This window comes from Hylobates moloch, unplaced genomic scaffold, assembly GCF_009828535.3.
Source record: "Hylobates moloch isolate HMO894 unplaced genomic scaffold, HMol_V3 SCAFFOLD_3, whole genome shotgun sequence".
NCBI classification, from domain to species: domain Eukaryota; kingdom Metazoa; phylum Chordata; class Mammalia; order Primates; family Hylobatidae; genus Hylobates; species Hylobates moloch.
Genome location: NW_026652278.1, coordinates 174,546,544 through 174,574,143, shown reverse-complemented (window position 1 = coordinate 174,574,143; position 27,600 = coordinate 174,546,544). Strand labels below are relative to the sequence as shown.

At 40.9% G+C, this 27,600-nt stretch overlaps 1 protein-coding gene across 1 annotated transcript; it reads right to left on the bottom strand.

The window, feature by feature from the left end:
* Positions 1-1,105: 1,105 nt before the first annotated feature.
* On the bottom strand, positions 1,106-24,812 carry F11 (coagulation factor XI). Its single transcript, XM_032149062.1, has 15 exons — positions 24,707-24,812; positions 23,809-23,864; positions 19,313-19,475; positions 17,598-17,704; positions 16,500-16,659; positions 14,883-14,992; positions 14,389-14,548; positions 10,645-10,754; positions 10,381-10,543; positions 10,186-10,292; positions 6,236-6,404; positions 4,687-4,862; positions 3,992-4,087; positions 2,692-2,831; positions 1,106-2,325 (listed from the first exon to the last, which is right to left on the bottom strand). Exons 2-15 carry the CDS (start codon positions 23,861-23,863, stop codon positions 2,164-2,166), a joined length of 1,878 nt encoding a protein of 625 aa, XP_032004953.1. The 5' UTR covers position 23,864; positions 24,707-24,812; the 3' UTR covers positions 1,106-2,163.
* Positions 24,813-27,600: the final 2,788 nt, after the last annotated feature.

Genomic DNA, 27,600 nt, shown 5'->3' with positions numbered 1-27,600 from the left:
CCTCTGCGTGTCAATCAGAAGTGTTCCCAGACGGGACGTAAGTGAGAAAGGTGCCACGCAGTGTGCAGAATGTGCACTCTTCTGGTACAGAAGAGGAGATCTTCTTATTGTATATTTTATATCTTATAGTATTTTCATAACGAATCATAGGAATATACCAGCTCTTCAAAAACTAAGACATTATACAAAGTGAAATACTAAAAACAAAAAATATGTTTTTCTCAAATGTGCTTCTCAGGAAAGACTTTACAGAAACATCTCTTCTTATCCGAAATTACATCCAACCCTTTTTTGTGTGAAGTGTTGCTTCCAGTCTACTAAGGTAATAAGCAAGTGACAAGATAATATTGTTTGATACTCTTGAAGGCACTCTGATTTTCAATTCCAATTTTGTTTGAACCTGTCAGCATTTTGGATCTGGCCCCGTCATGTCCTACCGTCATTTTGCTCTTTTGGGAACCTGTCAGCATTTTGGATCTGGCCCGGTTATATTCTACCGTCATTTTGCTCTTTTGGGTTTTTTGTTTGTTGTTGTTTTTGTTTTGTCTTTGTCAGGACAAATTCCTTTGTATTCCAGTCTTTGAACTCGGTGAAAAATGTCCTTCTTCCTTTCTCATCTCATAGAATCTGGTGCAGCCGCTCATCTCAGCTTGAACCTATATATTTTGTGTGATTATTTTATTTTGTTGCTCATGTTAACTAGAGTATAAGCTTCATGAAGCCAGGACATATCTGTTTGCTCACCACTGTATCCTCAAAGCTCAGCATGATGCTCTCACATAATTGTGCTCAATAAATATTTTCCATGGCCGGGCGCAGTGACTCACACCTGTAATCCCAGCACTTTGAGAGGCCGAGGTGGGCAAATCACGAGGTCAGGAGTTCAAGACCAGCCTGGCCAACATAGTGAAACCCCATCTCTACTAAAAATACAAAAATTAGCTGGGCATGGTGGCATGTGCCTGTAATCTCAGCTACTTGGGAGACTGAGGCAGGACAATCGCTTGAACCCAGGAATGGAGGTTACAGTGAGCTGAGGTCATGCCACTGCACTCCAGCTTGGGCAACAGAGTGAGACTTCGTCTCAAAAAACAAAAAATTTTGTACTTGATGAATTGTATAGTTGTTGGCACAGATTGAAAGCTATGTGGTGACAATTCAAATTCTAGGTTAGTGGACTAGATCACAACAATAATGAGATAAATATTTGCACTAAACAGAAAATCCCAGTACTTAGAATACAGGCAGCTGCTTGCTGAAGACTTTACTGTAACTATCCATTTGTGCCCTAATTGTTTCTTCTCTGTAGTATGGATGCAGTCTGTGGTGATTTTTGTCAGATAAATATATGGTCTAGCTGTTTGGGAGCCCACAGTCACAGCAGCAGCTGTCTTAGGGAGGTTTGAGCATGCCTCCCTATCTCCATCAGCCTCCCCTACCAAGATATTTTAAATAAATATACAATCCATCACAAATCATCTTCAGGAAAGTGTATCTTCAGGATTGCTCCTAAGGTACCACTTCCAGGTAAATTGCTGCTTGTAATCCTCTTCCACACAGAAATTCTGGTATCTTCACATTCACTCTTAGCTTGTGTCTACTCAAGCTGATTTTTTCAAATATATATTTTAAAATGGAAATGACAAGAATTCCTGACTATTCTGAAAATCTGCCATTAAATGCAATCAAATTCTTTCTTTACAAAAGAAATGTGTTCACACAGGCAGAGTGTAGATTCCTGCAAAATGGTGAAGACTGTCTTTGTTCTCCTTTCTTCCAGTTTTCATCTTTCATCGAACAAATCTATGGTGGCTTCTTTTAGCAGTTCTTCTACCTGATCCTGCTGCCACTACTTGGTTATTTTCTGGTATATCTGCCTATATAGTAATCTTCAGAAATATTGCCTTATGCTAATTCTTGGACTCCATAGAAGCGTGATCAAAAACAAAGAGACTGGATGCTGAAACAAACTGCAATGATCATAGGACGGGAGTTTTGGACATAACGACTTGTGACAGTTTGTTTTCTTCTAGCATTTTCCTACAAACACCAAGGCCCTTCAGCGTGTTACTGTGGAGGAAGCACGCCGGCACGGTGAACTCAACACCCTCTCCCAGCAAATCCTGGGTCCTTCAGGGACTCCAGTGGCCCCTGGGAACCCGTTCACACTGCTTGAGTTTTCTCCAGAATCCAGTCCACGTACTCGACCACGTTGGTGTAAACGCCTGGCCGCTCCCTTTGAGCACAGCCTTCACCCCAGCTCGTGATGCCGACCAGATGCCAGACCTCATTGTGTTTGCAGGACAGAGGGCCTCCCGAATCTCCCTAGGAACGAGGGGAGACAAGAAAATGTGCACAGATCAACCCAGACGCTTCCCATCTTCAGCACATCTTGCTCAGGCTGATTTTGCCTAAAATGTTGTCTTGGCCCCTTAATATACTGCAGAGAACCTGGGTGCTTGCGTTCATCCAGTCAGTCTCCTCGCTTTTGATTTCAGTCTAAGTCAAACAAATACACTGTGTTCCCTGCTCATTGGCAGAAGACTGCTTTTTAAAATGCAGTACTCGGAGAGTGAACCGAGGGGGTTGCAGTGAGCCGTGGTCATGATCCAGCCTGGTGGGAGATCCGTCTCAAAAAAAAAAAAAAAAAACAATTTGCATATGTTCCATTGGCTAAGAACACTCCATTACCTTGCAAGCATCCTTCCCTCCTTCCCTGTAGCCGGCGCAGATCATCTTCTGGGTTATTTTGTGTCCTCTGTATCTCTTCTGGCACTCCTCATTGGTCACTAAGGGTATCTTGGCTTTCTGGAGAGTATTTTGTATTTTGTCTGAAAAAAAGTTTTTTGGTTTGTTTGTAGAATAACCATATACAATACACATAAACATATATGCATATATACATTTTTTTTTTTTAATTGAGATGGAGTCTCTTTCTGTCACCCAGGCTGGGGTGCAGTGGTGCAATCTCGGCTCGCTGCTACCTCCGCCTTCCAAGTTCAAGTGATTATCCAGCCTCAGCCTCCCGAGTAGCAGGAATTACAGGCATGCACCACCACGCCCAGCTAATTTTTGTATTTTTAGTAGAGACGGGGTTTCACCATGTTGGCCAGGCCGGTCTTGAGCTCCTGATCTCAAGTGATCTGCCCATCTTGGCCTCCCAAAGTGCTGGGATTACAGGCGTGAGCCACCGGTGGTGCCCGGCCACATATATTTAAAATAAAAATCATGGACGGGTGCGGTGGCTCAAGCCTGTAATTCCAGCACTTTGGGAGGCCGAGGTGGGCGGATCACGAGGTCAGGAGATTGAGACCATCCTGGCTAACAGGTTGAAACCCCGTCTCTACTAAAAATATAAAAAATTATCTTGGGGTGGTGGTGGGCGCCTGTAATCCCAGCTACTCGGGAGGCTGAGGCAAGAGAATCACTTGAACCCGGGAGGCAGAGGTAACAGTGAGCCGAGATCGCACCACTGCACTCCAGCCTGGGCGGCAGCACGAGACTCCATCTCAAAACAACAACAACAAAAATCATGCCTATATAAAAATCTAGAAGGAAAAAATGTTAGATTTACTTCACAGACCTTTTATAATTACAAGTATGAAGAAGACATTATTCCCACTATTGCATGTACCATTTTGTTAATGTTAATTAAGTTCAAAAATTAATTATGACTCTAACTGGAATGTCTTCCCAGAGAAAGTAATTGGATAGCAGGCTAGAACATTAACTGAAAAGTGCTAGGCTTCACATTAAACTTCATTAAATATAATTAGTCTTTAAAGAGATTTAGTCACATTTAAAATTTCCAATCAAACAGATGAGGCACCAGCCTCACTTGGGTGATTTTTGTCTCTCCATCTTTATTAATCTGCTTCCTGCAACTGCGTAGTGTGACTCGACTTGTGCTTCAGCTACGTGACTTGACAGGGCAGAAAAGGTTCCGTTCTTCATTGCTAGGATGGAGCACATATAACAACACCATTTTTACCTCTTAATTTTCTGTACCCCCATCCAGTCACCCAGCAATCAGTGTATATGACATTTCTATCTCCTTTCGAAGGCAGGCATATGGGTCGCTGAGAATCTGAATTTAAAAAATCATGGTTTAAATATGAGATGCAAAATATATCCTCTTTTCCAGAAGAGACTCTTCTTCCGCTGTACATTTTCTATGTTTTCTTTGTTTACTATATTCATGTTTTACCTTGTTGTTGTGTATATTCCTCTCTCAGGTTCAGCACATCGCACACGTGCTGGGAAGAGGGGGTGAGAGAGGGACAAGCCTCACCCTCGCCGCTAACTCCTCATCCAACTCACTTTTGATCCTGCACAAGTTGCTTAATTGTTCTAACCTTCAATCCTTCATCCCTAAATTGTCCTTACTAAATTATCTTTAGACGAAATTATCTTTACTATTCCAAAGTATTATGAAATTATGTCATTCTATGCACCTGAAGAAGCCTCAGGAAAACGTATCTCTTCAGCCACATTCCCAAAATAAGTTTCAATAGCCAGGAAAGTGTGTCAGCCTTAACAGAATGAATGACTAGCGTTCCAGGCCCTCTCCCTTTCATGATGATAACGCATGGGGAGATTGGCAGGGTCAGGCCGTAAGTCTAGTAGCGTTAAACATTTTCTCCAGTTCACCACTGGAGATAACTTTCCAGATAAAATTCTCCATACCTGTGTAATTCACTGTGGTTTCCAGTTTCAACAAGGCAATATCATACCCGCTTTCTGCCATTTTATACTGATCATGGATTATTATTTCTTGAACTTCAAAGAAAGATGTGTCCTCTTTTATTTCAGATTGATTTAAAATGCCACTGTAGACACGCAAAATCTTAGGTGACTCTACCCTAAGGAGCAAACAACAGAGGGAAAGAAATTTCCTTTACTAAAAATAATTCCCAGACATTGTGAAGTGTGTGACTGTTTAACTATTACTAATATTTTCTGCCAATGGTGGACATTTAGGTGGAAAAAATCTTATCCTAAGATCTTATCCTAAGATTTTTCAGGATAAAAAACATATTCACCCTATAAAGAAAATCCATTATACACAAAAAATGAATGAGCACTCCCTCCATGCTCCAGCACACACACACAGGCACACGCACACACGCATGCACACGCGCACACACATACACACGCGAAGACCGCTAGACTCAGTCTCAATCTCGCCAGTAACTAGCTGTGACACTGAGAAACTCGGGCAGCCTTTCTGCTACTCCATTCCCATATGTGACAGGTAACGGGGACTCTTGACCTCACATGTGTTCTTGAGTTTAACATGAGTGTGCTGCAGGTTGATTAAAAAAGAAAACCAAAACTAAAAAGCACACAAAACTGTGTCTGGAAACAACTCGGAGGATACTGAAGTAGCAAACGGAAAGTTTGGCCAACGTAACTTCCCTGGAATATATATACCCCCAGCTGGAGCCTTTATGTTTGGCCAATGCTGAAAGTGACCTAAGTAAGGAATCCAATTTGAGGATGCGCACTGAACTCGTTCTGTGTTTTATTTATTTACTTAGAGATAGGGTCTCGCTCTGTTGCTCAGGCTGGAGCACAGTGGCACTGTAGTAACTCACTGCACCCTTGAACTCTTGGGCTCAAGCGATCCTCCTACCTCAGCCTTCCGAGCAGCTGGTGCTACAGGCGCACAAAACACCATGCCAGGCTAGTTTTTTAATATTTTTTGGAGACGGGGTCTCACTATGTTGCCCAGGCTGACCTCAGACTCCTGGCATTGGGCAATCCTCCCACCTCAGCCACCCAAAGTACTGAGATTACAGGCGTGAAACACCACACCTGGCCACTGTCTGTATTTAAACACACACGTGCACACACACACACACACACACATATTAGAAATTTGATTCGGACAATGGTAAATCCTCTGAGTTTAGTTCCGGGCGCAGTGCACAGAGCGAGGCACAGAGGGAGGTATGCTCTTGCAGGGAATAACATGAAGGCCCTTGGGGATGTGGATGCGGTTAAATGGGAAGCAGAATAGCAGGCAGTCAAGCAGGCATGTACCTGCACCTGTTCTGATGCTGGGAGACCATGGGGAGCTCTTCCTTTTTGCCTTTTTTACCACTGAAGGAATTAATTAATTTTGCAAATAAGACAATTTAATTGGTTAAAGTATTTATTTCCTAACATGATAGTAATATTTTTTAGAAATGTGTGAAGAAGATGAACTAATAAAAACAGCCGTGGTACTGACCCATAGAAACAGTGAGCGGCTGTTAATATCCACTGGTTTCCAATGATGGAGCCTCCACACAGGTGCCTCTGAGTGGGTGAGGTGGTGTGCAGGGTCACCTGCCACGGCCACTCACCACGAACAGACGCAGTTCCTCCAACGATCCTGGGCTTGATTTTGGTGGTACACTCTGCAACAGAAGCATCGTGATGAGCAGCGTCCTGCATCTTCCTTTCCATCAGTAATTATGCTCCTTCAGGGACAAGACGAAGAAAACCTTCCCTCAAGTCAGTAGTTTATCATGACCCTGAGTTACAGAGACTTTATAATCAAGTTGCCAAAGCAAAACATGCAGGTGAAAAATGGAATTGACTAAGTCATCTTGTAATTACACACCCCAAAGAATGCGCCCTCCCTGTGTGGTACTACAAGGCTGTCTTACCCTCCTTCAAATGATAACATGAATGGTTTTTTTAAACCAGTGGTTGTCAAGTGCAGTCCCCAGACCAACAGCGTCACCTGGGAACGTGTTGGAAATGCACATTCTTCAGCCCCACCTCAGAGCCAGTGAATGAGAAACTCCAGCCTGGAAGCTCAGCCATCTGTGTTTGAACCAGCCCTGCTGGCGTTTGACAACTACTCTTAGAAAGAAAAGCGAGCACCTTGCCCGCAGGCTGCAGCCATTGTCCAGTTCCTGCCCTGTCCCCGTGACTCTGCTGACCATGATCCCAGTCACTCCTGCTCCATCCACGTCCAAAGTAAGACTGATCTGCTGCGAGCTTCCTCTGACCTTTGGCCTTGTTGACAGTTTGGGATTCTCTGGGGTCCTTGGTACTTTTCAGGGACTTTGATTCAGGCTCATCCCTGTGTTTCTTTTCTCCTGTGGCTGCCTAGACAGGACAGTTCCCTCTGTTTCTACGTACTGGATGCCCGACACAAGAACCCGCACTCCCATTTGGAGCCATGGAACACAGATGGATGGGAGTCAGGTGTTCGTAGACAGCAGTATTCTAGACACACACACACACGTGCACACACACACACGCACACACACACGCACACACCTATGCGACTCAAACTTTTATGTGCCTGTGGGTGGCCTGTGTAGCTTTTAAAATGCAGATTCTGACTCAGTAACGTCTGTGTGGGTCCTGAAATCCTTTCTAACAAGCTCCCAGGTGAGCCCAATGTGCTGTGCCCAGATCACACTTAGAGTAACCAGGCTCAGGTGCTCAGGCTCCGTGTCCCGAGCTAAGGGAGGGCTCTAAGTTAACAGAAGGATCACTGTGAGAAGCTGGATCCTAGAAGGTCCATCCACTAGTTTTGTGGGTGTAAAAACAACCTTTCTAGGCCTTTTTTTCCTTGGTAGGAAAATGAGTGTATAATTCTGGGGCGGATTTCAAATAGGAGGAGAAGATGAGAGAAGGCGTTCAGAAGGAAACCGCAGCTAACAGCAACTGAGGTGAGAACGAGCACGATGTGACTTCGGAAGCCTGAACAGAGGCTCTCATTTTAGAGCTGGTAGGGCGAACATTCATTTTGGAGGGCCCTCTACTCTGGAATTTCTGGGAAGCCTTTATAGTTTGCAAGGTGGGAAGCGTCATAAAGGTAAATTTTATGAAAATTAATAGGTAAGTAGTAACTAAGGTATGTTAGAAATAACTCAAGGTACAGGTGAGAGGCCTTAAGGTTCATCCTATGTTGTTTCTCAGTTTAAACGAAATGCTGAAAATATGTGTTTAGAATCATATTTTGTGTTAAGAAATGTTTATTTTAATGGTGCTGCTATCTGTCTTCAGAAAGTTAAGTTACATTGGCCGGGCACGGTGGCTCACGCCTGTAATCCCAGCACTTTGGGAGGCAGAGGGGGGCGGTTCACGAGGTCAGGAGATCGAGACCATCCTGGCTAACACAGTGAAACCCCGTCTCTGCTAAAAATACAAAAAATTAGCCGGGTGTGGTGGCGGGTGCCTGTAGTCCCAGCTACTCGGAGAGGTTGAGGCAGGAGAATGGCGTGAACCCGGGAGGCAGAGCTTGCAGTGAGCCGAGATTGCGCCACTGCACTCCAGCCTGGGTGACAGAGCGAGACTCTGTCTCAAAAGAAAAGAAAGTTACATTGTAGACAAGTGACAGACAAGGCACCATAAATATCTCACGTAGCTATTCCCTTTCACATTAGGGGGTTATTTCATGAAATACAGTGCAGTAAAAACCTAGTTATCTAATTCACTCCCTCCGAAGGTGCACTGAAAAGACGTAAGACTTTATTTTCCTTTATCTTACATTTTCTCCTGTAGTTATCAATCTATACCTGGTATATTCTGTAACTGCTACAGGCCAGAGTCTGTAAATCCAACAGAGAAAGCCATAATGAAGAAAGAAGGGGGAAAATGCAATCTGCAATGTATTGAGGTATACGTACTCATTCCCATTTTTTAAACCATGTCAACATTACTTAACAGCGACATTTGCTAAGCGTCCCTTCTAATGCTTAGAAGTAGAAGAAAGACAATAGAATGGTGCTGAATGCTTCTTCTTGTCTTAGGGAAATTTATTGTGAGGAAAACAGAATGTATGAGATACGACTTAATCGACTTGCATTTTAAGAAGTCTTGAGCCATCCAAAGATTTTCATCGGAGCACCTCTAAACTCTAGGAAGGCATAGTTTGCTAGTTAGGATATCAGTGTTGGAGGCAATATAACATCTTTATGTTCTACATAACAAGTTCTCAGAAATTAAGGATTGATTCGCCTTCTCAGTACAGCAGATAATCTGACACAAAAGGTTTGTGCTTCTAAAACTATTACAAAGCAGGATTACCACTTTCATTTTATTCATTAAATCTCAGTTGCATCTTATAGTGTATTGTAATATTGGACATTTAGCAATAAACAGTCTAAGAACATGCAGCTTTATGTAAATCAATATATAGTAAAGCCATCCTAAGTTCCTATGGTAATTCGGGCAGGAGTGTTTGTGGTGTGTTCTTTGCTGTTGGGGATTTTGTCCCTTGGAACAATTCTGTTTGCCTACAAACCATCACTTGCGACTGTGCTCAGAAATTGGTCACTGGGATGGAAACACTGCTGGTCGGATCTTTCTCGTAACTTCTATGTTATTATAGGTCTTGTGTAATCTAAACACTCTTATTTCCACCCTACCACACTCATTGTTATTAGTAAAGTTTTACCTTAACCTTTGCCAATTCCGAAGTCTCCAGAACCCTGCATGGAATATGACTAAAGACCCCTAAAGAGGAGGTGCTCCAGTGTTTCTTGAATAGATACACAATTTTTAGAAGAAAATTACTAATTTGACTAACCAAAGTGCTGATCGATATTTCCCTTACGAAGGATAATAGGAAAGATTACTGGCCTTGATAACAGAGTCTGGGTCTCATTGTGGCTGGGTGCAGTGGCTCAAGCCTGTAATCCCAGAAATTTGGGAGGCCAAAGCAGGAGGATTGCTTGAGCCCAGGAGTTCAAGACCAGCCTGGGCAACATGGCAAGACCCCATCTCTACAAAAAGTTAGCCGGGTGTTGTGGTGCCCGCCTGTAGCCCCAGCTACTCAGGGAGCTAAGGTGGGAGGATTGTTGGAGTCCAGGAGGTCAAGCCAGAGGCTGCAGTGAACACTGACCACATCACTGCACTGCAGCCTGGGCAACAGAGTGAGACTCTATCTCAAAAAAAAAACAAAGAAAGAAAACAGAAATGCCATGTGTATAAATGTGTCAAATTAAAACATATATTTAGTTAATATTAGGCAATGTACAGTTTAGTCAAGCCCCAATATTTACCTTTAAAACGTGGTCAGCTCGAGTGATAGGAGTGAATATAATAGAAAATTGCAGAATTTGTTATTTCATGAATGTTCTCCCCTCTGTGGCTATAACTGACAGTCTTGGTTGTGATAGATTCAGTATGGAATAATTCCTTCAGCTATATTTTTTTAAGTGACATTATACTCACCATTATCCATTTTACACAACCTTAATGTGTATCCAGAGATGCCTCCTCTCCCGTGAAGTATTTTAGTTGGAGATCCGTTTGAAGAAAGCTTTAAGTAACACTTGCCCCTGTAGTTGGAAACAAAATGGTATAAACATAATGCACCTCACAGGCAGACGGGACAAGGGTATCTGCATAACCCTTCATACGGCTTACTTCCCTTCGTGGCAAGCTGCTTGAGCTGGGGTGTAGGTAAAAAACTGGCAGCGGACGGCATCAGTGCACAGTTTCTGGCAGGCCTCGTGACCTTTCACGGCAACAATATCCAGTTCTTCTCCCAAGAAATCAGTGTCATGGTAAAACGAAGAATGGCAGAACACTAGACAGCAGACCACATGTCAGAGCGAGACCCTCCCTCAGGATGCATCAGCCTCCTCGGGGCTGGACACTCTCAGCCAGAATGCAGAACTCTCAGTTTACCTGGGATGCTGTGCCTGCAGCTTTGTAGACTGAAACCAGAAAGAGCTTTGCTCTTTTTAATGCGTGTACTGGGCAATCCACTCTCAGAGGTTTTAAGGAGACAAAGATTTCTAACAAAAACAAAAGGGAAGTAGAAATATATCATATCGAACACATAAAAACATTTTTACAGCACCTAGAGAAAGTAAAGTCAGCTCATGCTGATACTTCATTGTGAAGATTTTCCTATTTTGAAAGTACTCTTCATAAACCACAGACTCACACTCATAAACCACAGAGTCACACTCATAAACCACGGAGTCACACTCATAAACCACGGAGTCACACTCCATGACCCTCAGGTTGCAGACAAATTTTCTAACTAAATCACCTGGCTCCGTAAACATTTTCTGAGCTTGCTCTAGTGTCAGTCTTCCTAGTATCTCCCCTTTTCATTTCCCTCCTTTCAACACTCCCAGCCTATCATAAAGATTCAAGAGTCTTCATGCTACCTAGAAACCTATCCAGGGTTGCAACAGGTTTATAAGGAGATGCGTGAAGTCCATCCTTGACTCCACAGCTTGGAAGCATCTTCCTGGAAAAGAGTGACATTTCCTAAGCAGACAAAATCACAGTCTAGAGCAAGGCTGTCCATAGATCTTTCTGCAGTGATGGAAATAGTCTATGTCTGCGCCATCCCATACAGTAACCGCCAACCACATGTGGCTATCGGGCACTTGAAATGTGGCTAATACAGCTGGGAGGTGAATTTTTAGTTTTATTTAATTTTTTTTTTTTTTGAGACAGAGTCTTTCTCTTGTTACCCAGGCTGGAGTGCAGTGTCATGATCTCAGCTCACTGCAACCTCTGCCTCCTGGGTTCAAGTGATTCTCCTGCCTCAGCCTCCTGAGTAGCTGGGATTACAGGCACGTACCACCACACCTGGCTAATTTTTGTATTTTTAGTAGAGACGGGGTTTCACCATGTTGGCCAGGATGGTCTCGAACTCCTGACCTCGTGATTCACCACCTTGGCCTCCCAAAGTGCTGGGATTACAGGCGTGAGCCACTGTGCCTAGCCAGTTTTATTTAATTTTAATAAATTTAAATTTAAATTCCCAAGTTTGGGCTTACAGAAGCCACGTTCCTATCACATTCTGTATTAAAGATCAAATGTGTTATTCTAGGAATTGGTCAGTAAGGGAATAAGACAAAAAGAGCAGTGACTAACAAAATTACAAGTGACAATGGCATCTTTCTTATTTCTGAACTTCCAATGTCCCAAGGCTCAATCTTTGGACCTACTTTCTTCCCTCTCTGCATTTAACCCTTTGATAATTTCACTAGATTTTTAAAAAGTATCAGCTGTATATTGGTGACACCTAAATACAGATCTACACATAAACCTCTCTCCAATTTGACTTCTATTTCCAGTTGCCAATTCAACCCTTTCCCCTAGATGTGCCACGGGCATTGCTTCTCCTACACTCTGCTGCTTGCAAAATCTTCCACATCTCTGTCATCGGCATTTCCGTCTTTCCTGTTCCTTGGGCCAAAAGTCTTGGTGCTATCACTGACTCCTTCACAATCCGTGGTCCAATCCATCAGCAAATCTTATTGCTCTCTTCTGATAACATATGATCTGGTCACTTCTCTCTCATTTCCACTCTGGTCCAATAGGCAAAGTTTTTATCTATTTAGTTCAATAAATGGTATCCCCAGTCTTCAGAACAATGCCTGATATATAATAAGCCCCAAACAAATCCTACTAAATTTGTTTAGTAAGTGATGGTAACAGATATATTTTCATGTGACAGACCCGGCGCTTCTGAAATTGCAGCCTCACTCGGTGGAAAGTGAGGCTCATGTGACAGGCAAGGCACACAGGGCTCCCGTTGGCTGAATTGTCTGGAGGACACCTTTTCATCAACAGGAGGCCAATCAAGCAAGTGCTGAGGGCTCCGAGAGTTCCAATTCGGAGATATATACAAGCTAGGTTTTAAAGTTGACTTAATTTTATGGATATTTGTTTGCTTGTTTAAGTGAATGTTGTCAACGAGGAATAGCAAGCTGGGCATGGTGGCTTAGGGTTGTTAATCCCTGCACTGTGAGAAGCCAAGGCAGGTGAATTGCTTGAGACCAGGAGTTCTAGACCAGTCTGGACAACATGGCGAAACCCGGTCTCTACAAAAAAACAAACATTAGCTGGGGGTGGTGGTGCACATCTGTGGTTCCAGCAACTTGGGAGGATGAGACGGGTGGATTGCTTGAGCCTAGGAAGTGGAGGCTGCAGTGGGCTGAGATCACACACAGTGCACCCAAATCTGAGTGACAGAGCAAGACCCTGTCTTAAATAAATAAATAAAGAGGGACAGCAACCTTAGCTAGTGTCCTTTTGATAATCAAAGAAATTTTCCATGCTGTTTCTGATGTCCTACATTAATTTCCATTGGTAAGGAAACAGGAACTCAATTCTCAAACCTCCCTCCACCACCACCCTAACCCACTTGATGGAGACATTCATTTCCACCTCTCTCTCTCCACTTTGGGTTTGACATTTCACCGACATTTTCAGCTCTTTCTGTTCCTGGTTCAATTATTTTAAACAAAGCATTGGACTGAATGGTCTTTTAGTGGTCATGAAATGGAAATGGAATCTCTTCATTTTATTTAGAACTAGACAACTCTCCCTTTGCCAAGGTGGAGACCTCCAGCAATCCCACTACTGGGTACCTATCCAAAGGAAGAGAAAGAAAAAAAATCATTATATCACAAAGATACCTACACTCACATGTTTACTGCAGCACTATTCCCAATAACAAAGATATGGATCAACCTAAGAGTCTATCAGCAAATGAATGGATAAAGAAAATGTGGTGTATAGAATATACTGTAGAATGTTACTTAGCCATAAAAAAATCATAAAATCATGTCTTTTGCAGCAACATGGATAGAACTGGAGGCTATTATCTCAAGTGAAACAACTCAGAAACAGAAAGTCAAATATTGCATATTCTCACTTATAAGTGGGAGCTAAATAAAGTGTACATAGGCACAGAGACAGTGGAATGAAAGCTACTGGAGACTCAGAGAGTTGGGAGGATAGAGGAGGATGACGCAGGAGAAATTATCTAATGGGAATAATGTATACTATTTGGCTACACTGAAAGCCCAGACTTCACCACTACACAATATATCCATGTAACACAACTGTACCTGTATCTAAAATTTATTTAGGTAAAGTAATATTTATTTTAAAATTTATTGGCCGGGCGCAGTGGCTCAACCCTGTAATCTCAGCACTTTGGGAGGCCAAGGCAGGCAGATCGCCTGAAGTCAGGAGTTCGAGACCAGCCTGGCCAACATGGTGAAACCCCGTCTCTACTAAAAATACAAAAAAAATTAGCCGGGTGTGGTGGCCCATGCCTGTAATCCCAGCTACTCAGGAGGCTGAGGCAGGAGAATCGCTTGAACCCGGGAGGCGAAGGTTGCAGTGAGCTGAAATCATGCCACTGTACTCCAGCCTGGGCAGCAGAGTGAGACTCCATCTCAAAAAAAAAAAAAAAAAAAAAAAGAGTCCTCGGTAATGTTGGGTTTGTGGTAAGTAGGTGGGGAATAGAAAGGGAGAAGGGCTAGAAATTCTTTGCAACTTTTATCCTATACTGACATTTAGAGTAAATTTTTAGTTACTTGGAATTTTTAATGATGGATTTTGATCCGCTATTTTTAAAAGATAACAAGTTATCCTTACTTGTTAATTCCTTACCTTTGAGATTCTTTGGGCCATTCCTGGGAAAAGAAGGTAAAAAACAAGCAGCTGGGATGATGAGTGCAGATTCGGCGACAGACAAAGGCATCAGGAGCCATGACACTGTCGATGTTGCTGTCTGCAAACACCGTGTTAGGGAAAATGTCCCTAATACAAGCTGCACAACAGAAGAACCATGTTAGGAACTCAATTCATCAGCGATGAGGAAAACTCCAGTCACAGTATGTGTAAATTCCATATTAAAACATGTAAGTGTATCCCAAGATCTTTTAATTTTTTCTTATTTAGAAGAAAATGACATGATTGTTTTAAACTTGAAATTTAAATAGAGGATCTAGCTGTATAGGACGTGATGAAATCTATCACATGAAGAAGGTGAAGATCTTTGGGTCCATTTCATCGCGAGCATAAGCTGGTATCCTGAGTGAGATCTATTGTAATCATCAGCATGTTTAATGGTTGAACTACGTCATCAAGAAGTCAATAGTTACCCAGATTAGAAAGTGCGCAGGATTTCAGTGAAAATCCAGACACCACTTTATCGAGCTTCGTTATTCTGGTTGGTGTCCCTGTTTGGGTGTGCTTCAGTAGACAAATGTTACTGAATAAAAAGAAAAAGGAAAAGTGTCTTATTCTTCCAACTACAAGGAGGAAAAAATATGAGATGATAAGAAAGTCCCCTTTGGAAAGAGGACCTGCGAGACCCCGAGGCATCCATCTGGCAGGCTGAATGGCTGGGCATGGTCCCAGCAGTGTTGCTAAGCACCTGTGAATTGTGTAACTTTATTTCTTCTTCAGTACAATGACAGCTTGAGAGAGTCACCACATGAAGGAGAGTGCATGAATGAATGACTTCTCAAGCCCTTCTCATTTTTTTTTTTTTTTTTTTTTTTTGAGATGGAGTCTCGCTCTGTCACCCAGGCTGGAGTGCAATGGCGCGATCTTGGTTCATTGCAACCTCCGCCTCCCGGGTTCAAGCAATTCTCCTGTCTCAACCTCCCAAGTAGCTGGGATTACAGGTGCCCACCACACCCGGCTCATTTTTGTATTCTTTTTTAGTAGAGATGGGGTTTCACCATATTGGTCAGGCTGGTGTCAAACTCCTGACCTCAGGTGATCTGCCCGCCTCGGCCTCCCAAAGTGCTGGGATTACAGGTGTGAGCCACTGCGCCTGGCTAAGTCCTTCTTACTTTTAATGACTTAACGTTATCTTGCTTAGAAACCTCCACTTTCTTGTCTTGCAATTCACATTGTTAAGTCTTAGACATAAAAGCTGTCGTCTGAGCTGAGCTAAAGACAAGCCTTGCAAGTCAAATGACTAATTTAGGGGTTTGGCATGTGTGTGTTTTTAACCACTGCTGGTTTTGAAATAACTCGTTGATGCTTTGTTTGCTTTCTGTTTACTCCTCTTTGTGAATGTGGGGAGCAGAATGTTAAAATCCAATGTTAAAACACAAGTGTTAGTAATTTGAATGTTTTTCACTTTTCTGTTGATTCCAGATAAATGCAGTTTACTATGAAAATCTAAATCATCTCAAATATTTCTGAATATACAAATTAATAATCTATTTCCCTAGCAAATTTTTAAAGATGAGAACACAGATTTGGTTATTAGAGATCAGATAATTTTTAAATCCTTATGCAATAGATTTATCCTTGAAATATTTCAAAATCCAGTATGGCCCAGGATAAAACTTTTTACATGAGTATTTTGTCTTAGGTAAGGAACTGTTATTTAGAGAGAGAGGAGTAGGTTTTTATTTTTATTCTGTTAGACTGTAACATTTTTTAGACTGGGAAGGGCACTGACAATCATAGCAATTGCAGCTGTTTCAAAAGTGCCAATTTAAAAGTGTAGCGCTTTTGAAATTAGCTAACTGTATATATTTTTCTGACAGTGTTATTAAAAGATAGACTCCTTACCATAAATGAAATGCATCCAAATTAGGCTTTAAGTGTATTTTTCATGAAAAAAACTAGGAGTACTTTTATAGAAATGTCTTTTAGGGGTTCAAAATAAATTCTGGCATAAAGTTCATGGCAAAAGCTTTTTAGTAAATCACGATTCTGTTTTTCATTGGCCACTCGAAGCCCTGGGGCTCACTCACCGATGCTCCAGGCTGGGAAACTGCCTTGTGGCATACGTGAAAAAGTGGCAGTGGACATCATCCGTGCATCTTTCTTGGCATTCTTGAGCACTCTTGGCAACTGAGCTGTTATAGTTTATGCCCTTCATGTCTAGGTCCACATAAATGTCTTTGTTGCAAGCTGGATATAAAAGCAGAAGACATGAGTACCTTCCAGATTCCAGGGGCAATGACCTATGCAACTGTCCCTCCTGACTCACCCTTTTAACTTTTTCCCCAATCTTTCCTCAGAAGTCTTTTGTTATGTTAATCTCCAAAATTCTTATTGTTGAATGGAGGCAGTAAAAGAATGCCAATATCCTTCTTCCATTGTAACAATTTTAGACTTGTAAATTCACATTTTGATTTTCTGATCTAGCCTCTCTTCTCCCTAACTGCACTGATTATTTCACTAATTAACTGATTCAAGTATCTATTCAATATTAAGACAAGTGTCACTTCAACCTTTATATTTGCTCCTTTCGATTTGGATTAATACGTTTAATAAAGAATTTTGACTGGGCACCATGGAATCCCGGCACTCTGGAAGGCGGAGGCGGGCAGATCACTTGAGGCCAGGAGTCTGAGACCAGCCTGGGCAATACAGTGAGACCCTGTCTCTAGGAAAAATGAACAAATTAGCTGGGAATGGTGGTGCATGCCTCTGGTCCCAGCTACTCCAGAGGCTAAGGCAGGAGGATGGCTTGAACCCAGTAGGTTGAGGCTGCAGTGAGCTGTGATTGCACCACTGCACTCCAGCCTGGACAACACAGTGAGACCCTGTATCAAAAAAAAAAAGACTTTCATTTAAGATTTTAGGCTGGGAAGTAGAAAGAACATAAATAAATGATGGGCAGTGAGATAGTAAGGTATGTCTTTCTATGAGGTACAGAAGTTTTTCCAGTGTGTTGGAGAGCAGGCATGCATGCATGCTAGTTTATACTCTACACTGAAAGAACTTCGTTAAGGGGGTTTATTTCCACATAGCAGTGTTTTATTTCATAGCCTTAAGACCACATCCGATGTGACGATATGCATACATCACAGCTAGTATTTGTTGATTCTAACAACGTATCTTACCGCTTATTTGGTGTGAGCACTGCTTGAAGGAATACCCAGAAATCGCTGCTGTCCTGTTCACCCTCGGCAATGTTTCTGTAACACTGTCTTTCAGGACACAAGTAAACCTGTTTTTTTAAAAGTATATATTACTGAATAGGAATTTATGTTTTTAAAATAATGGGTCTTAAAAGTCAGCACACAGCCAAAGAGAAGGAAACAAACTACTTTATCTCATGCCAACACAAAGATTTTCTTAGCAAGATTCTGAGTTTGTTTTTCACTTCAACATCCGTACACTTAAGAGACTACATGTAATACTCCTTCCTAATAGGAACAAACAGGAATGGGTGAACTAGGTCCTGTTGGTAAAATGCAACCAAAAATCTGTGTGTTTCTGTTTAGCCTGTTAGCTATACAAAATGATTTTTATATCTTCAAATGGTTACATTTTAAGTGGTGACATAAATACTTATAATTGGCTTTACTGTGGGTTTTGCCCACAAAGCCTAACATATTTACTCTGCGTTATTAAGAAGACATTTGCAAATCCCTGTTCTAGGTTCTGGAATAGTAAATTTTATAAGCTCCGGGTGCTGTATAAATGCCTGTGAATGTAGCAATAATACACAAAGATGTTGAAAACTGAATTCTACAGAAAGGCTTACTATTAAATTTCCAAGCTCAGGATGGGAACACAAATGGTTGGCGGACTGTTTAAAATGTTTTAAACCTGACAAACCACCCAGTGCAGTCAGTGACTCTTAGTAAGATTCTGGTTAATCACTATAAATTACATTTGAGGGAAAACTGAAATAATATACAGGAATTCTTGTTAAATTTCATATGTCTTTTGTGTAGGATAATGCGTGTTTAAGTATTTAGGGGTAAAGTGGCATGTTTTAAAATTCTTTCAAATGGTTAAGCATGTATACAAATATAGGTATTGTGGCCGGGCACGGTGGCTCACGCCTGTAATCCCAGCACTTTGGGAGGCCGAGGCGGGCAAATCACGAGGCCAGGAGATTGAGACCATCCTGGCTAACACGGTGAAACCCCGTCTCTACTAAAAATACAAAAAATTAGCCGGACGTGGTGGCGGGCGCCTGTAGTCCCAGCTACTCAGGAGGCTGAGGCAGGAGAATGGTGTGAACCTGGGAGGCGGAGCTTGCAGTGAGCCGAGATCACGCAGTTGCACGCCAGCCTGGGCGACAGAGCAAGACTCTGTCTAAAAAAAAAAAAAATAGGTATTTTATATTGTATTAATATTGTATATTGTATATTGCTATACGAATATAGCAAAGATTGCAGTTTTGGTGGTGGCAAGGGATCATTGTACTGTACTATTTTTTCAAATTATCTTTTTAAATATTTAATTTTTTCCAATAAAATAGTTGGGAGAAGTTCCAGTTTAAAGCACCACAAAAATTAATAATCGATAGAAAAGCAAAGTGTGAAATGTTTAAGAAGCATAAAAGTTGAGACAAACAGAAGAAACATGCCATTAATATGAGACTGTAAGAGAGGCTGGAAAGTCTACACTTGGAGGCACATTTATTCTCTTCTAAATTGCCTGAACACCATCACTTCTTTCTGTAATAATATTTCACCTGAAAGACAATTAATCTTCCAGTTGTTAATGTTAAATGTTATAAAATGGTAGATGGAAGTGTGTTAACAATAGCAAATCTCCCCTTAAAAATCTGTCTCCTCGATGTGGAAACATAAGGGTTTACCATTGGGTGGGATCCTCAGGTGGCGATTCCGCCGTGAAAGTGAAGAGCAGACATCTTGGGTGGTAAGTGCAGACGACCTGGCAGTACTTGGCGCTTGGTGTGAAAACCGTAGTAATGTCCCCTCCTTCAAAGTAGGTGTCCTTGAACAACTGAGTCACACATTCTGGGATGTAATACATGGCATGGGTTATTTTGGATTTTACTGGGCGTACATCTAATTAGGTAGTAATCTCATAAAGGCAAGGCAAGTAGCTTTACTTACCAGGAAATACACCTGAATTTGGAAATCAAGGCAATGAACACTTTTATGTGAGTTTGTTGAATGAACAGCCTCAGGTGGAAATGAAAATCACAGAATGGTACGTCGGCTTCAATGGAATTGTGCTTTTGAGTGATTGTCTTGGAGACAAGGAGTGCTTTGAGGGTAATTGAATCATTTCAAGGATCTTTACTGGCAAAAGCTGCTGCTTTTCGGGATCTCATCCAGGTCTGGAATGAGCCTTCTGCTTTTTCCTTTCCTAATTGCGTCTCTTTGTCCAAACCCTGTGCTTATTTGAAACAAAGACTCCAGAGTGATGACTTTCTGATAGCATCTGATGGCTCGGGGGTGTGGTAACACACATCCTCACCCCACTGAGAATAATTTGGAATCCCCACCATGGAAACCACACCTTCTGGTGGAAAGCAATCTTGCTACATTAAAATACTACTTTTAAGAAGAATATTAACTGATGAATCAAATCAGTGTTCTATATTTAATAATGTGGAGTGGGCGCAGTGGCTCATGCTTGTAATCCCAGCACTTTGGGAGGCTAAGGTAGGCAGATTGCTTAAGCTAAGGAGTTCAAGACCAGCCTGGGCAATATGGCAAGACCCTGTCTCTATAAAAAATACACAAAAAAAATACTAGCTGGGCATGGTGGTTTCCACCTGTAATCCCAGCTACTCGGGAGGCTGAGGTAGGAGGATCTCCTGAGCCTGGGAGTTTGAGGCTGCAGTGAGCTGTGATTGTACCACTGCAATCCAGCCTGGGCAACAGAGCAAGACCCAGTTTCTCTCTCTCTCTCTCTCTCTCTCTGTGTGTGCACATGCGCACACACGTGTTCTGTGTGTGTGTCCACCATGCACTAATTTTCTTAGACTATATTCCCCTCCTAATTGGATTATTTAATTTTACAAGACAAATTGATTTTCAATATGCCACTAGGTGGGAGGATGGGAGTGGGGTGAGCGTTGAAAAATTACCTGTTGGAGGCTGTTTTCACTACTTGGGTGATGGGTACACTAAAAGCCGGCACTTCACCACTGCATAATATATGTGTGTAAGAAATCTGCACTTACACCCCCTAAACATATAAACGTTTAAAAATTTTTGGAAAAAATTTTTGGAAAAAAACTCTGCACACGTTGAGTACAGATACAATTTTTTAAAAAACATTTCACTTCAAGGTTGTTTGAATCCATGGATGTGGAACACACGCAGCTTCTAGTGTCAGTAAAAACTAGTTAATCTGTTTTTGCAAACGAGCAAGTGCTTGCTGTTGTATGTTGATGTTGTATGCAGACTTCTTACTAATTTAATTAATTGGCTCAAATGATTTATGTGATGGTTAATTTTGGATTTTTCTAGGTACACAATCATATCATCTGTGAAAAACGAGAGCTTGTGCTCCTCCTAATTGTTTTCCTTTTATTTCCCTTCCTTACTGCACCAACGAGTACCTCCATATAAGAATAAATGGAAATAATGGGACGTATTCTTGTCTTATTCTCACTCCCTTGGGAAAGCTTTCAATATTCCACTATTACGTATTATGTTTCTTGAAGATTTTTGGTTTGGATTTTTGTTTGCTCTTGTTTAAAATACCGTTTAATAGCTGATGAAAGTTCTCTTCCATTTCCAGTTTACTTAGAGTTTTGATCATTAACAGAATTTTAGCAAGCATTTTTCGGCACATATTAACATTTAAAATTATTTTTATTTTCTATTATGACAGATCACATACCATGTGCCATGTAGCCATTTTGAGTGTACAGTTCTGTGGCACTAAGTGCATTTACATTGCTGTGCAACCGTCAGCACCATCCGCCTCCAGAACTTTTCAGCTTCCCCAGCTGATGCTCTGTGCCCATTAAACACCAACTCTCACCCCTTCCCTGACCCCTCAGCCCCTGACAACCTCTGTTCTAATTTCTGTCTTGATGAAATTGACTACCCTAGGTGCCTCATATCAGTGGGATCCCACAGTATTTGTTCTTTTGTGACTGGCTTATTTCACTTAGCGTAATGTCTTCAAGGTTTATCCATGTCATAGCATGTGTCAGAATTTCCTTTCTTTTTAGGGCTGAGTAATATTCCTTTGTATGTATGTACCACACTTTGTTTATCCAGTCGCCTGTCGAAAAACACATGGGCTGCTTCCACTTTTGGGTTAGTGTGAATAATGCTGCTATGAAGATGGGTGTACAAGTATATCTGTGTGAGTTCCTGCTTTCCCTTTTTTTTTTTTCTTGGTATGTACCCCAAAGTCACACATCTATTGATTTTTGAATGTTAAATCAACTTTTCATTCCTGGAATAAACCCAACTTTTTCACAATATCACAATGTAATCATCCTTTAATTTTTTTTAACATTCTACTGGATTAAGTTGGATAATATTTTGTTTAGAATATTTGTACATATGTTCATAAGATAAAAGGCCTGTGAAATTTTTTTTTCCTCAGAATTTTCCTATCAGATTTTGGTGTCAAGATTACCCTGACCTTATAAAAATGGGTTGGAAAGGGATTATGTTGACCTCTCAAATATGTGTGTCTTCCATTTAATTAATTTCTGCGATTTATTCTTTCTGCCTTCTAGTTTCTTGGCATTTAAGTTGCTATTCTCTACTTGTTGTCTTATATCATTAATTTTTACCTTTTCTGTATTCTAATGTATACATGTAAATCTATACATTTGATCTCAACACTGATTCAGTTAAATCTCAAAGTTTTGATACACTGTATTTTCATTATTCTACAATTCATTTTCCAATTACCCTTGTGATTTCATCTCTGATTCATATTAATCTAAAAAGGGACACTCAATTTTCAAACATTTGGAGATTTTCAATTCCCTTTTTATTATTATTTTAGCTCCCATTAACGGTGATCGAATAACACGATCAGTATAATTTTAACCCCTTAAAATTTGTTGAGACTTGTTTCAGAGGCTTGTGTGTGGTCAGTATTTGTAAATGTTCCACATGCGTGTATAAAGGACCTATATATGTACACTATCATTCCTTGATATCTGGGGGGGATTGGCTGCAAGACCTCCTGCAGATACCAAAATCCATGAACGCTCAAGTCCCTGATAGAAAATGGCATAGTATTTACATATAAACTACTCACAGCCTCCTGTGTACTTTAAGTCATCTCGAGATTACTTATAATACCTAGTACAATGTGAATGCTATGGAAATTGTTGTTATACTGTGTTGTTTAGGGAATAATGACAAGAAAAAACTCTGCACATGTTGAGTACAGAGACAATTTTTTAAAAATATTTCACTCCAAGGTTGTTTGAATCCATGGATGTGGAACCCGTGATTCAGGGTCAATCGTTTATGCAGTTATTAGGTCCAGTGTTCAAAATATATCAAATTATTTAGCGCTAACATATTTACCAATGAAATAACAATACAATTTCCAGATAATTACAACAAAGGAATATTATAACCTGAGCAGTAGTCTTGTCACAGAGAAAACTGAAATTATGAGCTGTGTAATTTAATATATTAAGTGGAATTTATTTTTAATATCTTCACCTAGATTTGCCTTTTTTCACATAGGCCAGCAAAAAGAATTTACTGTGCTTAAAATGCTAGCGACAGTATCAGAAATTAAGTATAACGTGTATACATAAGCTATTTTTCTAAAGGAATGCGTCAGCTTTCATTTTAAATAAAGAATGGTCATGGAACTAAGCAATACTTGTACTGATATACCCTACTTAATATTGGCTAAGTAATTTATAAACAAATTTAGCAGGTGTGACATAGGGTGGAGATTAACAGGGTAGTTAAATTATTGAAATGCATAAACTATGTATGAATATTTACATAACATTTTTCAGTACAAAATTCCTATTTTATGTGTGTGTGTATGTGCCATTGAACTGACTGCTTTATGAAAAACCAATTAATTAGCGAGGCAAATCAAGATTTCTTCTTTTTAATATTGCTTTTAAATATCATTTAAATGAATGATGTATGTAGGCATGGATGTAGATATGGTATATATATAGACAGAGATTCCTACCAGTACAAACAATTTTTTCACCTCAATTCCTACCCTGCTTTGAAAACCTCTGGAGCCTCAGGCAGGAAGTTAATAAAAACATTTTATTTCCTTCCCCGGCATAAATGGTGTGGGATTCTCCCACATGTGGAGATTGAGACTGTAGTGTGATTTCCCTCTCCCAGCCCATAGTTAAGATAACACTCTACTTACCGCCAGAAACTGAAGTAAATAAAATGAACTGTACCATTTGATATAAGAAAATCATCCTACAATGAGAAAAAGATGCATGTTTTTAGAACATAAAATGTAAATTTATAATTAGCTTACTGACACTAAGATTTACAAGAAATAGAGAGAGAGGGGAATAGTTAATTCAATAGTGTTCACAGGGTTCTCATTATAATGTTGAATTTTATCTTTCCCAATCCTGGAGCATTCCTTCGTGTGGCTGTGTGTGTAGCATTCAACTCTTACAGCTCTGCAGAAGCCAGAACCCACAGGAGAGCAGCCCTCTCCTCTCCTCCCTCCTTCCCCGCCGGCCCCGCTGCTTGCTATGATCAGACCCTTCTCAAGGCCACCATCTGACCGCTCCCCCCACCCCAATTTTTCATCTTTGTTTCCTTTCCCAATTTTTTTCCTTTCTTTTTTCTTGAGGCCTCTCCCTATATCTTTCAAAGAGCTATGAATGATTTCCTACTTAGAAAATTTTCTATTAAAAAAAATCTGTGGCTAATACATTAATAGATTGTCTTGGTCACCTATAAATCTATTTATCCCCACTAAGCATTCAACAGACTGCTCTAGGAAAAACGGAGTCATCAGTGAGACAAATCAAGACTTCCGATTTTTCAGTATTGCATTTGGATGTCTTTTTAACTCGTAAAACACTTGTTACTGAGTAGACACTGTTACTCTTCTGTTGTTCCACATTTCCTCTCAAACCAGTTATGGATATCAGCGGAACATCTCTAGGAAGCTAAATCAGACACATTTTAAAAATCAATCATTCTCTATTGTAAAGTGTTTTTAAATTCTTGTGATTTAAAAAAAGCATTTCAAGGCATATTTGCTTGAGAGGAATGTTAAATAATAAGTTCTGAAACTGTACCTGAAAAGACCTTGTTTGCTTATTTGCTGCAATTCTTAATAAGGGTGTTTTCTTCTTCCAAAATGGTCTTCATCCTTCTCTGAATGAGCTTGTGTAGGAAATGGTCACTTAACTTTAATATTTACTCATGCTAGTTCTCAATGTTATGTAACATCATCTCTCAGTACAGCGTATTTGTGAAAGTCTGTTAAAATCTTAGTATGTCAGAAATATACCTTGAGAGAATTGCTTGCTTTCTCAATACATTGAATTTATTTTTTTAATTTTATTTCGTATTCAAACAAGTGACATACACAGAGATAGCTGTAGAACTTGATTTTGCCTGTGTGCCTTAGCAGTCACGCAATGTGCCTGCTAGCCAAAGCTGCATTTAACCACACTTTCACCTGTCAGCTGTTAACCATTAATTCTAGCTTACCTTGAATCTCTAAGTGCCTGGCTCTGGTGCAGTCAGTTTCCCTCCGGGTAACGCTGCCTCTCAGAGGCCTATGCAGATAGGATTCCTCCTAAGGCCAAGCTTTTTTTTTTTTTAATTCTTACTTGTGAACAATAAAAGCCTACTTTTAAAACAAAAATAAGCTATTTTAGCTTGCTGGCTTTCTTTTCTTTCTTTCTTTCTTCTTTCTTCTTTCTTTCTTTCCTCTTTCCCTTCTTTCCTTCCTTCCTTTCTTTCTTTCGAGACGCAGTCTCTTGTTGCCCCGGCTGGAGTGCAATGACACGATCTCGGCTCACTGCAACCTCCGCCTCCTGGGTTCAAGTGATTCTCCTGCCTAAGCCTCCCGAGTAGCTGGGACTGCAGGCCTGCGCCACCACGCCCAGCTAATTTTTTTTTTTTTTTTTTTTTTTGTATTTTTAGTAGAGACAGGGTTTCACCATGTTGGTCAGACTGGTCTCAAACTCCTGATCTCCAATGACCCGCCAGCCTCAGCCTCCCAAAATGCTGGGATTACACGCATGAGCCACCACGCCCGGCTGCTTTTAGCTTTTTTTAAATCCTGACACAGACCCGAATGGAGAGCTAGGAAGTGACATGTCTAGCGGCTGCATGACAGTCAACGAAAGCACAGCAGGTCACATCCCTGAAGGAAAGGGTGGTTTTGTCCTGGAGGGAGCCTTCCAGTGGTAGGACCTGTCGTTTATAGGCAGGAAAGTTTGTGAAAAAATTCTGGGGTGTTTCACATAATTGTATCTCCATGAAGGCCTTCCCTTTGGCCTTGAAGAAGGTCTGAAAGCCTATGGAGGGCGTGTCCATCCATGCCTACTGCTACCCAGACCTACTCACTGGCTGCCGAGTCATGTGACTTGAGCGGAACCAGCCCGTGCACTGTCACTAGCCCCCTGCAGGTCCTTGGCTTCGGTTTCCTCCTTTAGAACATAAGGCACTAACTAGTGCTGAGGGTTTCTGTGCCGTCCCCTAAAAAACCTCACAACATGAACACAAAACAGTTTTCAATATGCCTGATTTGAATACATTTTGGAGAAAGACACTTTTATGGTTCAGAGAAGGCTCTCAATTTTTCATAGAAAAGCAAAATATGATCTTGTGTTTATACATGGAATCATAATTTAAAAACCATATTTGGAAGACCAGGGGAGAAATGACGGGGAATTAAGGGAATGTGAACTGAGAACGGGTCTTTTTGTAAAGTGCCGAAGAACTCGGGTGGTGTTCTATCTGGAAGGCATTTACTCAGATATTTTTATTTGATCTATTTCCAGTGCATTTGACCTATCCTGGCATAAAGAGTTCCTAGCTGTTTTCTTGAGTTTCTCATTTAAAGTTGAGTACATTCCAGCTACCCAAAAAGTGCATGTTTATGATGCGTTGCCTTTTACGAGGCTCAAACATAGAATGGCAAATTCGTGCCAAGAATGGCTTTCGTGGAAAACGGATATGTGAGATTATATGAGGTCCTTATATCCTTGTATTGTTTACTTCATGGAACCTCATCTCTCTTCTTAAGCCTCAGTGAAAAGAAGATAAGGATAACTCTTCAACCCTGTTGAGAAAAACGGGCTCTAAATACGAGAAATGCTTCACTGGAAAACCAAATAATATTTTCCTAAGTTTGATTTAGCTGGTTAGTGAAATCTTTATCTTTGAAATAGTATCAGGATTCAAAAAAATTTTGTCTATTCAAATAAAAGTAGAATAATTTTTTTTAGACAAGGTCTCACTCCTGTCACCCAGACGGGAGTGCAGTGGTGTGATCTCGACTCAACGCAGCCACCAGGTGATCCTCCCACCTCAGCCTCCTGAGTAGCTAGGAATACAGCCGCACGTCACCCCACATGGCTAATTTTTGTATTTTTTGTAGAGACAAGGTTTTGCTGTGTTGCCCAAGCTGGTCTGGAACACCTGGGCACAAGCAATCTACCTGCCTTGACCTCCCAAGTGCTGGAATTACAGGCATGAGCCACCGTGCCCAGCCTAGAATAAAAGTCTTGACTACATAGAAACTCTTTGAGATTAAATAGACCTTTCTTTTAAACTGACCATAGATATTCTTAAAAAATTATTTTCAACTAATGCATTGCAGTTTAAAATTCTGATATCAACTACTTTTATCTGAATTTTTTTCAGTGAAATGAAATGTTTTTGAACATTTGAAGACTGATGAAAATCAGGAATAACTAGACAAAGTCTTAGGAAGAATCTAGAAGTTAGTCTGCAGAGACCCAAGTGCAAGTCAGAAGTTAGGATTATAAATCAAAAAGTATCTGAGACAGGTCTCAATCAATGTAGAAAGTTTATTTTGCCAAGGATAAGGATGTGCCTATGACACAGCCTCATGAGGTTCTGATGACATGTGTCCAAGGTGGTCAGGGCCCAGGCTGATTTTATACATTTTAGGGAGATAAGAGACATTGATCAATCTATGCAAGATGTACAT